General features: G+C 40.3%; 1 protein-coding gene across 3 annotated transcripts in view; it reads left to right on the top strand.

Moving 5' to 3' along the window:
• Positions 1 to 13,155, top strand: part of Uimc1 (ubiquitin interaction motif containing 1) — a 79,768-nt gene that overhangs the window by 16,978 nt on the left and 49,635 nt on the right. Inside the window, exons 3-5 of one of the 3 annotated variants that reach the window (XM_013016122.1) lie at positions 3,729 to 3,732; positions 10,486 to 10,550; positions 12,562 to 12,638. In XM_013016122.1, coding sequence (XP_012871576.1) covers positions 12,599 to 12,638 — 40 coding nt within the window. In that variant the 5' untranslated portion in view covers positions 3,729 to 3,732; positions 10,486 to 10,550; positions 12,562 to 12,598. Of the gene's footprint in view, positions 1 to 1,119; positions 2,254 to 3,728; positions 3,733 to 10,485; positions 10,551 to 12,561; positions 12,639 to 13,155 lie in introns of those variants that run through there. The other 2 variants (XM_013016119.1, XM_013016121.1) reach the window with 2 other exon arrangements.

The raw sequence follows: 13,155 nt of genomic DNA, 5'->3' as shown, positions 1-13,155 counted from the left end.
TTGCATGCATGAGGCCCTGGGTTCGATTCCTCAGCACCACATAAGCAAAAAGAAAAAAGCCAGAAGTGGCGCTGTGGCTCAAGTGGTAGAGTGCTAACCTTGAGCTGAAGAGCTGAGGGATGGCTCCCAGGCCCAGAGTTCAGGCCCCACGACCGGACCCAAAAAAACCCAATACTCTAGTAAGTTGGCAGTATCTGAAAAGCTAAGAGACCAAGAATCCCAAAGCAAGCAGGTCTAGGTGTTTACTTCCCCTATTTTGTGGGGAGAGCAAAGAAAATGAGAGAGAATGGGTAGTTTCAAAAGTAAATAATACTGTTTTTAACATAAGTAATAAATTATTATTAGATGCTAATTTATAATATTGACATAATATTGAGGTTTGAATATGTGCAGTTGAAACGTTTGAATGTTAGAATTAGTAATACTTGATAGTGGCTGATTCTGAGCTATACTTGATTTGGTAGGAGTCTTCATTGTTTTGAGATAGGGGGTCTTTACAGTATTGTCGAGGCTGGCCTTTAACTTGTTCAAGCAATCTTCCCATCTCAGTCTTCCAAGTAGCTGGGAATATAAGCATGTACCACATGCCAAATCTGAGCTATCCTTTCTGTCATCATTCCTCTACGTTAGGAAACAATGTGGTTTGCTGGGCGCTGGTGGCTCACGCCTGTAATCCTAGCTACTCAGGAGGCCGAGATCTGAGGATTGTGGTTCAAAGCCAGTCCGGGCTTTGAGTCCATGAGACTCTTTCTCCAATAAACCACCAGAAGACCGGAAATAGCGCTGTGGCTCAAGTGGTAGAGCACTCGCCTTGAGCTGAAGAGCTTAGGGACAGCGCCCAGGCCCAGAGTTCAAGCCCCATGACCGACAAAAAAAAAAAAAAGAAAAGAGAGAAAACAATGTGGTATTATAACCTAGTACAGCACTTTGCACAGGACATTCAGTACACACCATGGAACTCACTGGAACTGAGCACCTACGTTTTGGAGAGGAGAAATTCCTAGGAACACTGGCCTCCTGTTTTTGTCCCTCCTGTAACTCTTCATATCTAGCTATTTTAATAATAAACATGGTTGGGTGTGGGATCACTTGTTTCAGAGTTGCCGGCCTTCAGATGCTTCTGCTACCAGACCTCCACCTCTGGCCACTGGACCATCTTCACTTACCCACCAAGAGAAAACTGCAGACTCTGGGACCACTGAAGGCATGTCTCCCTGTTCTGACTTCTTCCACGGATCAAGTATATAACCGTATTACAGGGATCTCATGCTGAGAATAGATAGACAGAAATACCCGAAGTTCCTTTGGTGACAATACTAAAGAAGTTAAAAATGAAAGTAGTCGAGATTTCACTAATATCCGAATTTTTTTTTTTTTTTTCAATCTCCAAGGAAAAGCCAACCTTTGCTTAAACCCAAAGAAGGGCTTTTCTTAATCACATTTTGTAGTTCTTGGTAATCAATAGCTTACCAAACCCTCTTAATGAAGAAGTTTGTCCTTAGTCCTACTTTTTCTCAAATACCTACAGGCGTATGGCAGCTGGCACCTCCGACACTGTGTAAAGGCTCACATATCAGTCAGGGAAACGAGGCTGAGGAAAGAAAGGAGCCTTGGGACCACACTGAAAACTCTGAAGAGGAGCCGGTCTCTGTCAGCTCAGGAAGTTGGGACCAGTCACACCAGCCAGTGTTTGAGGATCAGAATGTTAAATGTTTTGGCCACCTAGCTGAGCACACACAGTGTGAGAAGCCACAGGAAAGTACTGGGAGGGATTGTGCTTCTCTCAAAGCTCCTCATGGCAGGGGGGATACATCTAGGCACTGTTTATCCACCCCAGTAGATGCCAAAGGGCTCCAGGTCATGGGGAGCACTGTGAACTATTTCTGGGGTATTCCATTCTGCCCTGCCGGAGTAGACCCTAACCAGTATACCAAGGTCATTCTCTGCCAATTGGAGGTTTATCAAAAGAGCCTAAAAATGGCCCAAAGGCAACTTTTAAAAAAAAAAGTGTTTGGGGAACCAGTGTTACCTAGCCCCCCTTCTCTGATCCAGAATGAATATGGCCAAAGAGATCAGGCTAGTGACAGAAATGAAGGCATCTCAGAAGATGGGGGAGATGAAGACAAAGAGGAAAGGCAGGAGTCTAGGGCATCTGTCTGGCACTCAAAAACCAAGGATTTCCAAGAAAACTCAATTAAAAGCTTGAAACAGAAACTTTTGTTGGAGGAAGAACCAACAACCAGTCATGGTCAGGTAAGGGTCAGTGATGCTGTAATAAAGGATGGTTTACCCATAGATTAAAGAGGAATTATTGTAGCCTTTTGTTCTTTCTGTGGTCTTTTTTCCTTCCTTGATTATTAAAGTGTAACACCTGCGCACTATAGGAAATTAGGAGGGTACACAAGAATATAAAGAAAAAAGCTGGGTATGGTTGTGCATACCTGCTATCCCAGCACTTTAGAGGCTGAAGCAGGTAAGATCTCGAATTTGAGGCTTTGAGGCCAAAGGTGCTACATGGTAACCACCTCGCCCCCAAAAAAGGAAAGAATTAGCTATAACCCCTTCACCAAGAGGCAGTTAGCATTTTTGTATATATAAAAATACATTTTTAAAAGTTTTTGAGCAAAATGAAGCCTGTTCTGTATAAGCTTTTCCCCCAGCTTTATAATTATCCTATTATCCTCTTTCTTTCTTTCTTTCTTTCTTTCTTTCTTTCTTTCTTTCTTTCTTTCTCTCTCTCTCTCCCACTCTCCCTCTCTCCCTCTCTCCCTCTCTGTCTCTCTCTCTGTCTCCAGTCTTGGGGCTTGAACTCAGGGCCTGAGCTTCTTTTGCTCAAGGCTAGCACTCTACCACTTGAGCCACAGTGCCACTTCTGGCCTTTTCTGTGTATGTGGTACTGAGGAATTGAACCCAGGGCTTCATGCATGCTAGGCCAGCACTCTACCACTGAGCCACCTTCCCAGCCATCTTTTCTTTCTTTCTTTTGGTTGGTTGTGGGCTTTGAATTCAGGGCTTGGGTACTGTCCCTGAGCTCCCCCTCCCCCCCTCTCAAAGCTAGAGGTCTATCACTTTGAGCTACAGCTCTACTTCCATTTCCTGGTGGTTAATTGGAGATAAAAATTCATGCACTTTCCTGCCTTGACTGGCTTTGAACTGCCATCCTCAGATTTTTCAGGCTTTTTTTTTTTGCCAGTTCTGGGGCTGGCCACCGAAGCCTGGGCGCTGTCCCTTTTCTTTTGCTCAAGGCTAGCACTCTACCAATTGAGTCACAGCACCACTTCCCACCTTTTCTGTGTATATAGTACTGAGGAATTGAACCCAGGGCTTCATGCATGCTACTAGGCAGGCACTCTACCACTGAGCCACATTCCCAGCCCCGGACATCAGCCTCTTGAGTAACTAGGTTTACAGGCATGAACCACTGGCACTTGGACATAAAAAAAGTCCTAATTTTTTTCTTGATGTAGAATACAGTGTTGGATGAATCATAGTTTATCCAGTGGCCTATTGGTAAACATGTAGGTTTGTTTGCAGTATTTTCCTATTACAAGTAGCATTATAGGCAGTACTTCTTCTTGAACAGAGGACGTTTTATCCACTTGGGAGGTATTTGTAGGATAATTTGCTATAAGATCCAGCTAATGGATCAAAGGATATCTGCATTTACAGCTTACGTTAGCTATTATCCAATTGCCCTCTGTAGAGGTTGAGTACATGTATATTATCAGCAATGTATAATTACTGGTCTTCTCAAACCCCTTCCGTCACAGTGTTCTCAGACTTCTCAATATCTACCAAGATGAAAGATGATAGTCTTAATTTGTATTCCTCTTACCATTTGTGAGGTTGAACTTTTCCCCACATTCTAAGCCTATTTGCATTTTCTTTTCTGTCTCTTGGGATTTTATGGTCATTTTTCTTTTTAAATCTCTCTTTCCTGTCTCCCTCCTGAAGTGGTTTGTAGGTAACTTTTACATATCCGGGGAAGTGATCCTTTGTGGTAAGAAGTGCAGATGATTTCTCTCTTTATTCCTCCTTCCATAAAAGTTAAGTTTCTGCTTTTGCTTGTGGTGATATTTTTCTAATTTATTAAAAGCAGTTTCCATTTTATATTTGAATTACTTTTATAGTCTTTTTCTCTTGACAGCTAGATTAGAGTTTTTGTCTTCTGAAAGTTATAACAGCAATCATATTATACAATATTATTTTTAGTTTTGAAAGAATATCTGTGTTTATGGCTATTCTGGGTTTTGTTTTGTTTTGTTTTGTTGATTGTGTGGCTTGAACAGAGCCACAGCACCACTTCTGGTGTTTCGTGGTTAATTGGAGATAAGAGTCTTAGCCTTTCCTGCTCAGGCTGGCTTCAAACCATGGATCTTCAAGAGTAGCTAGGATTATAAGCATGAGCCACTGTTGCCCAGCTGTGTTTTGTTTGTTTGTTGTGTGTGTGTGTGTGTGTGTGTGTGTGTGTGGTGTGGTGGTGGTGGTGTTATTTCTGCTGTTAGCCTCTTGGACTTTCCTGATGGGGCTGGTTTTGAACCGTGATCCTCAGATCTCATCCTCCTGAGTAGTTAGGATTATAGGTGGGAGCCACAGAAGCCTGCCTTGTTTATTTTATTTTTATCGTGCTTATGTGGCTTCTCATGAGAAAAACCTAAGAGATAGTAACTTCCTATCATGGTACAGAGAGCATGGATTATTTAGAGAGAGGAGTTTGGCATTTGTGTTTCAATAATTCTATGTATTTGAGAAAGCTATTTTACTTCTCTGAATCTTACTTTTATCTCTGTAAAATAAGAATAGTAATTCCTATCATTAGTTATTTTTCTGGTTAAAGCAGATTAGTATGAAAAGCCTAGCATGATGCTTAGGAGATTATAGGTAACCAAAAATGGTAGTTCTGTCCTAGAAAAATCATTCATTGAGGTTATCTGTAGAGGTCATTCCCCCTCCCCCTCCCCACCCCACCACTAGTCCTGGGGTTTGAACTCAGTTCTTGGACAGTGTCCCTGAACTTCTTTTGCTCAAGGCTAGCACTCTACCACCTGAGCCACAGCACCACTTCCAGCTTTTTCGGTTTATGTGATTACTGAGGAATCAACCCCAGGGCTTCATGTATGCTAGGCAAACACTCTACCACTAAGCCATATTTCTAGCCCCAGAGATCATTCTTTTCTAGTAACTGTCTTCCTCCACAGTCTGGAAAGATTGGTATATGGAAAAAGAAGGCATTTTTCTTACCAGTTCTTCTAGTACCTGACTTTTTTCTAAGGCAGAGTTTTCAGTGAATGCTTTTGCATTTCAGAGATGATGATTCTTAGAAGAAAACTCCAAAGACTGACATTTAGTGATTGAAAGAGCCCAGTGGCTAGAGTTCTAGAGCATAAGCTATGAAGTTCTGTGTTGTGTCAAGCATACTTGAAGCAATGCTTTTCAGAACACTCCTGAAGTGGCCAAGGTCTAGTGGCTGATCTTACTGGTTAGAAGTTCTTCTAACATATGGGCATGTCATTAAATACAATAGTTGATACTGTCAAAGTAATTCAAAACAGGACTTTATTGTATAGAGAAGCTAGTGTTTCATAAATTGTAAAGCAGCAGTGTAATCAGACCTGAAGATACTGAGACCAGAACATCAACTAATTTTTCTGTATCTCATACTGTAATGTATATGCTTCATTTTTCTCCCTGAAGACTGGCTTCCCTTGCTTTATTTCTCACTGTAGGTTGAAGAAACTTGATTCTATAAGCTTTGGAACTTGAATGTTATAGATTTCATTTCTCAATTTTCCAGAAAAAAAAATTATGCTCCCATTTGGTCTTGACTCCTCTTACCAGCCTTTTTGGCTGTGGCCTGAAGGGATGGATATATGTGTCAAACTAGTAATGGGATAAGAGAGATGAGATGCAGTCCTTAATTTCAAGGAGACCAGGATGCCTCCATATATATAGGAGCATAATTTTTAGAAATTACATAAAGCCGGGTGCCGGTGGCTCAAGCCTGTAATCCTAGCTACTCAGGAGGCTGAGATCTGAGGATCTCGGTTCAAAGCCAGCCTGGGCAGGAAAGTTCATGAGACTCTTATCTCCAATAAACCGCTAGAAAACCGGAAATGGTGCTGTGGTTCAAGCGGTGGAGTGCTCGCCTTGAGCTGAAGAGCACAAGGACAGCGCCCAAGCCCAGAGTTCAAGTCCCACGACGGACAAAAAAAATTACATAAAAATATTAAAAATAATGAAAAGTTTTAAAAAATAAAGGCCAGAGCTGGAAATGTGACTCACTGGTAGAGTGTTCGCCTAGCCTAGCATGCATGAAGCCCTGCATTCAATTCCTCAGTATCACATAAACAGAAAAAAGCCTGAAGTGGCGCTGTGGCTCAAGTGGTAGAGCACTGGCCTTGAGCCAGACATGACAGGCAAAAAAAAAAAAAAAGGTCCAATATCCACATGAAGTAGGACTTTTTAGTTCATTTATTTTTTGTATGGTTCAGATCATATTAATGCATTTTTTCCCTGATACTGGGAACCAGTTTTGCAAGTACTGCACTACTATTCCCATAACTCATATTGGTATACTGTTGTATTTTAAAGTTAACATTATGAATCATTTTCTTACATTAAGATTATGTGTAGATTTCACCTTTAATGTCATTTTGGCCTGCAAATTTGCCGTAATATTAACAGAAAACATTTTCCTGCTGTGTATTTCGGTTGTGATCAGTATCTTTCAACATGGAATGTTTTAAATTTCAAATCTATGTCCTTAGGAATAGAGAGCTAGAGAAATGCTATGTTGGAGAGTTATGAGCATGCTTACTGTTTGTTGCCATATTGCCATATCTCAGAAAGATTGTTCAAATATGTACTTGCTCCCTCTAGCATAGTTCACTACAACTTTGCCAACTCAGAATAATATCCTTACAAAACAAAAGAAACAGAAACAAGATTACTGCTTTTATAGGCAAGTCATGAAAACCTTTAGGATTGTAATTTTACTTTTTAATCTTTTGCTTTCAATAACTGGATGGAAAGAATTTACAGAATGTATGGAAACTTTTTTTTTTTTTTTTTGGTCAGTTGTGGGGCTTGAACTCTCAGCGTGGGCTCTGTCTCTAGTCTAGCTCAAGGCTAGTTACTCTACCACTTGAGCCACATGCCACTTCTAGTTTTGAGTGGTTAATTGGAGATAAGAGTTTCATGGGTACTTTTCTACTTAGACTAGGCTGGCTTCAAACCCCCATCCTCAGATTTCAGCCTCTTGAGTAGCTAGGATTACAGGCGTGAGCCACCTGTGCCCAGCTTGGGAACATTTTCTTTTGAACATGGCTTTGCTCAAGTTGCTGGTGTTTGAGACTTTTGAGTTGATATAGAAAGCAAGAGTTTCAGAAATTGGGATAACAACAACAAAAAAATTCTCCTTGGGGCAAATGGCTTAGTCTGTAGTGAAGGTTATTAAAGCTTTTCAATCAGTTGATAACTGGTTTCCGGCATCACTGAGAGTCGGAAGGCTGTTACTGAAGTCTGAGAGGTCTTAATGGTTTTACGGGGCAGAGGTGTTGATGTACTTACTTACTACTTTTTTTTTTTTGGTAATGGTACTGAAGCTTGAACCCAGGGTTCACAGTCTGATCCCTAATTTTTCAGTCCAGTTGCTAGAGCTTCTTTCTTAGAAATGACCAGATTGTATAGATTTACTACCAAACTTCATGCTGATGAATATACAACAAATGACAGTTTGGTCATTATGGGATAGGAACACTTTTGATGACCAAAATACTCAGATTTACTGTACCCTGTACCTCCTTCTAGTATAAATAGATCTGGATCAGCAAAAGGGAGTTTCAAAGGAATAGCTTAGCTGGATGTGGAAAAGCCTGAGAAGCCATCACTGCCTCCCAACAGAGCTGTTGCTAGGGTAACCAGCAGGCGATCGGACTACAATGTTGAAGATACTATTTGAGTCTAGACTTTTAGACTTTCTCTTAAAACATTTTTAAAAAAGTTTTCATCAGTACTGGGGTTTGAATTCAATCTGGTGTGACAAGTGTTCCGGCCATTAAGCCAGGCCTCCATCCTATTTAACTTCAGTGCATTTTTCAGATAGGGTCCCATGCTTTTTCACAAAGCCAGCTTCAGACCATGATCTTCCTGATTCTGCCTCACAGTTAGCTGGGATAGAGGTATGACTATTATGGCTCTTTTGAGGGAAGGCCTCACTTTTTTTTTTTTTTTTGCCTATTCTGGTCTCAAGTTGAATTGCAGTCCTCCTGTTTTTGCCTCCTAAATAGCAGGCATGTGCCATCACACTTGGCTTAATATTTATCATTTTAAGATCCAGTGCAGACTATCCTCTTTTTACTTACCATTTCTTCAGGCACAGTGTAACATCGAGATTTGGCCATAGCTTCCTAAGGTTTCATTTTTCTCCTAAATTTTCCTCTTTACTTGATTTATGTTTAGGTAGTTTTACTGTCATGTTTTTACATTCTGAATGAAACTTACTTTATCCCTAAATCCAGATGACTACCATTGAGGTGTGTAAATTGAGGAATTAATGTAGTTTATTAGAATGAGGATATATGTAAAAACACAACAGTAGTGGTTAGAGCATGGACTTTGGAGTTAGGTAGGTTCCAGCTCATTGCTGATCAGCTGTGTGGTTCTGTGTGTTATTTAACCTTTTGAGGTTTCATTTTTGCTAATTTCTAAAATGCTTTAACAGCTAGTGCCTTACACGATTCTTGTGAAGATTAAAGGAAGTAATGGATGTGAGGATGATTGGGAGAAGCTTGGTGCCTAATATATGCACAATAACTTTTAAAGTATTACACTGGTATAGTTTGAGATATGTTTCAGCCTAAGGTAGAAATAGAGGTGCCTTGATTGCTTTTGAAGTCCTAAGCTTAGTCAGCTCATGATTCTAAATCATAATTTTATTTAATGGACACTAGGTGTCAGTGTTTTACTTTTTTTATCTAGTGTTTTACTTTTTTTTATAAGATTTTTTTAACTGCTGAGTTCAGTCAAGTGCAGTTTACTGCTGTTGTATTTTAGCCCTTTTGAGAATTCTGTTCAACTCTTAGTTTTTCATGGTGACTGCATTCCCACTCAGTGTATAACGTTACCTTCTTTTTCACAATAGAGTCAATTTAGCTATTCCTTTTTTTTTTTTTTTTTTGGGTAGTGTATTTCATCATTTACCTGAATAGTAGAGAGATGTCTAATTTGTGTAAGGTATTTATATCCTGTTAGGAAACCCTGGAAACTTTGTTCAGTAGCTTTACTTCTCCTGGAAGAAGCTTTACAGTCGGTGCTTTTCTTAGAAGAGCCTCTAGGGTAGCAGTAGCTAATACTTTCTGTGCTCTTGTACATGGGGGTGAGTTGGCATTGACCAGCTTTCCTGAGTAAGTGGAAACGCTCTTTTTCTTTAGTAGTCTATATCATTGCTTTTCTTAAAAGATATCCCTGCAGTGGAATAGCAAAACCATAGTGACAGTTTTGTAGCAAAAGACCTTGACTTTGGGGATAATCCTGTGTTAATGTCTTGGTTGTGCTCAGAGAGATCTCCTGTGGATGCAGTTGAAAACTGGACTTTTTTCTGTCCATTCCCTTCTTAAATATTAAAAGCTTTATAACTGCTTTTCTGAACTTGTAATTCATTTGACTTACTTTTTTTTTTTTTTTTTGGTGCTAGTCTTGGAGCTTGAACTCAGGGCCTGGGACCTCTGCCTGAGATATTTTGAGCTCAAGGCTAATGATCTAGCACTTTGAGCCACAGCACCATTTCTGGCTTTTTAGCAGTTAATTGGAGATGACTCTCACCTACTTTCCTGCCTGGGTTGGCTTTGAACCATGATCGTTAGAGCTCAGCTTCCTGAGTAGGATAAGCGGGCATGAGCCATTGGCACTGCTTTTTATTTTATTTTTTATTTAATTAATGGTCCTTGAGTTTGAACTCAGGGCCTCTCTTCTTTGTGTTTGCTAGGATTGCGCTCTACTGCTGAGCCAGACCTACATTGCTGTGTAGGTATGTGTCTGTGTAGTGTCCGTGTAGCCCAGCCTAGCCTGTAACTAGAAGTAGGCTGGCCTTGAACTTGAGATCCTCTTGCCTCAGTCTTAGGAGTGCTGGGATTACAGATATGTGCCACCATGCTGTGCTCTGGTCTGATTTTGTCTTTTAGATATGCTCTTTTACTGAAACTAACTTATGTTACTGCTGGGTTATAACATTGAACAATACATTTTTTTTTTTAAGGGAAGGAACTTCTAGGCATTTATACACAGACCAAAGGAAGTTACGCTTAGGGGATGAACACAAAAGGCACAGTGCCTATGTGCTTTTTAGTTTATATTACATAAGCCTATATAAAATCATACTTATTGAAATGAAAAAACAAAAACAAGAAACCTTTATCTTAAAAAAAAAAAGGAAGAAACCAGTTCATGTGCGATTGTATATTTAGGATGTTTCCTATTTCTTTGCAGTCTTTTCAAGGGCTGTTTGTTGAAGAAACCGCTGAAGAAAAAAATGCTGCACCTGTTTCACAAAGGTTAGATCATTTGCTGTGAGTTTCAGCTCCTCTCTGCTGATAGCCGTGTCAGGCAGGTGAATTGCAGGAGTGAGAGGGACTCCCTGGACAGTCTGCCTAGGAATATTGAAGTCCTTTGTAAGCATGGATTAGCACAGCAGCTCCAACTTCTCAGATAAGCTTAGAAAGGTTATCTTGTCTACTGGAGTCATCTTGGCATAAATTGTATATATAGTACTTTTGAGAAATAGTCATTTCCTGTTATTCTGTGTGTGCACACCACATGCATGCATATTATTAGTACTGGGACTTGAACTCAGGACCTGGGCGCTATTCCTTGTTTTTATGCTTAAGGCTGGTATTCTGCTACTTGAACCACAGCTCCCTTCTAGCTTTGTGTTAAGTGGAGATAAAAGCCTCAAAGACTTTTTGTCTGAGCTGGCTTTGAACCCAGACCCTGAGATACCAGCCTTCTGAGGAGCAAGGAGCACAAATGCAAGCCACTGGTGTCCATCTCTGCTATTCTCTTAACTACCCTAGCTTTCTGTGCCAATTTGAAGTCTCTAGTGTGATTATTTAGGCCACACAGACACTGTGTGGTTCTCTTTCCTATGTCTCATCTTTCCTATAAGTGGTTACCTTTGCATTGTCTCCTCTATTATTGTTAATTGCCTGATAGGGTTACCTTCTAAGTCCTTTTACTTTAACAGTAGGTAACAAGTAATAGGCTATTTGTTATAAACTGTTCTACTAACTGGATCATGTTTCCAACCATTTGTCCACTTTGTGTGATAGTTGAGATTCAGGGATTTTTCAAGAGCATATGGAAGTTGAGGCTTAGTGACTGGCCATTGGATGTAATTTAAATGGTTGTCTGTCTTAACTTTTTGTGGATAGTACTGGGCATTTTTTTCCTCGGCTTTGGTTTGATATTTGTGTATTAGGACAGTTTTGGAAGTGTTTTAAACTGGCGTGGGTCTTCTCCTCCCTGTAGGCCTCTCTCTGCTTTATTGTGGTGAGTCTGTGCAGAGCAGATGTAGCTTTTAATAAATGATTATATGCTTTGTCACCAGGAGAGAGTTGAAATTGCAAGCAATGTGGTTTGACTTCAAATTGATTAGCCCATTTTATAAATGTCAGCAAATTGTTTTGTGATGGACCCTTTGAATAGAGTCCTAATGTTACATGCAGAGTAAACTGTGTCTGGCTTGGTTTATAACAAATGCTATGAGATGTTTTATTTAGAGAGAGAAATCACTTGTGGTTTCCTGTCAGGATTTACTTATTTATCATGAGTCAGTGGTGGCTATTCTCTCTTCTCTGTGGTTCTTGGTTGATGTGAGGATTTGTGTTTTTAAGTGTCTTCTTGCATACTTGATCAAACTAATCATAGAGCTCTGTGAAGCATGAGGGGGCTAGTTCAAATGCTCAAATCTCAGCCGTGTGTTCCTGTGTCAGGAAGAAATCATACCAGATGAATAGGCAGAGAAACCAGAAGGTTGGATGAGGGAAGCCATTCATAATTAAATTTTTCTTGAATGAGGTGTACAACTTGTGTGGGCAGATTTTTGTTGTAGGACAGTTTGGAACTGTATTTTATTTTTGTTGTTTATGTCTTGAGAAAAAGAGGAAATTTAACTGCAAGCTAAAGGAGAAGCTAGTGCTGTCTGTAGACTCTGTTTTCTGAGTTTACGTATCCCTAGTTTTCAGAAGGCTGAGTCAAAAGCATCTTTGTGTTAAGAGTTTGTGTCTTCTGTCATATTCACAAGCAGTTCTTACCCTTTATCTTTCCTTCATGAACATTCCAAAAGGGATTTCTTTTCATTCAGTGATTTTGGTGTAAGCATGTTTATGTTCCCTGTTTCTAGCCTAGAGTTTTACTACTGATTCCTTGCTTTCCTGTTGTGCTTTTGTGTTAGTGGACAGCAGGTATCAGATTACCTGTGGCTTTGTGAATGACTCACCATTGCTTTTGGCGCTGTGTTCTGATTTATTTTACTGAAAATTCACTTGGGGTTTGGTTCTTTTTCAGCACTGCTGCTTTGACCAGTAAGAAAAGCTTAGTCCTTATGCCAGAGAGTTCTGCAGAAGAAATCACTGTTTGTCCTGGTAAGCATCTCTGCTGATTTTACTGAGATACTAGATTTTACTAGATACTTAGCTGTCTACTGTTTTTTATTTTGTTGGTTTCTTTGTTTGTTTGTTTTTAATTTAGGTTGTGAGGTTTGAACTGGGAGCTGTCCCTGGGCTTTTTCACTCAAGGCTAGTCCTTTACCACTCTGATCCACAGTGCCACTTCAGTTTTCTGGTGGTTAACTAAAGATAAGTGTCTTGAGATCTTTCCTGTCTAGGCTGGCTTCAAACCATGATCCTCAGATCCTCAGCCTCCTGAGTAGCTAGGATTACAGGCCACTGGTGCTCAGCCTGTTTTATTCTTATAAGTTTTTTTTGTTCAAAACACTCTCAAGGGCCTGGGAAGGTGGCTCAGTGGTAGAGCACTTGCCTTACATGCCTGAGGCCCTGGGTTTAGTTCTCAGCACCACATAAGCAAAAAGAAAAAAGCCAGAAGTGGCGCTGTGGCTCAAGTGGTAGAGCGCTAGCCTTGAGCTGAAGAGCTGAGGGACAG

This window comes from Dipodomys ordii, unplaced genomic scaffold (assembly GCF_000151885.1).
Source record: "Dipodomys ordii isolate 6190 unplaced genomic scaffold, Dord_2.0 Scaffold29, whole genome shotgun sequence".
NCBI classification, from domain to species: Eukaryota; Metazoa; Chordata; class Mammalia; order Rodentia; family Heteromyidae; genus Dipodomys; species Dipodomys ordii.
This window is presented reverse-complemented; position numbering and strand designations above follow the sequence as displayed.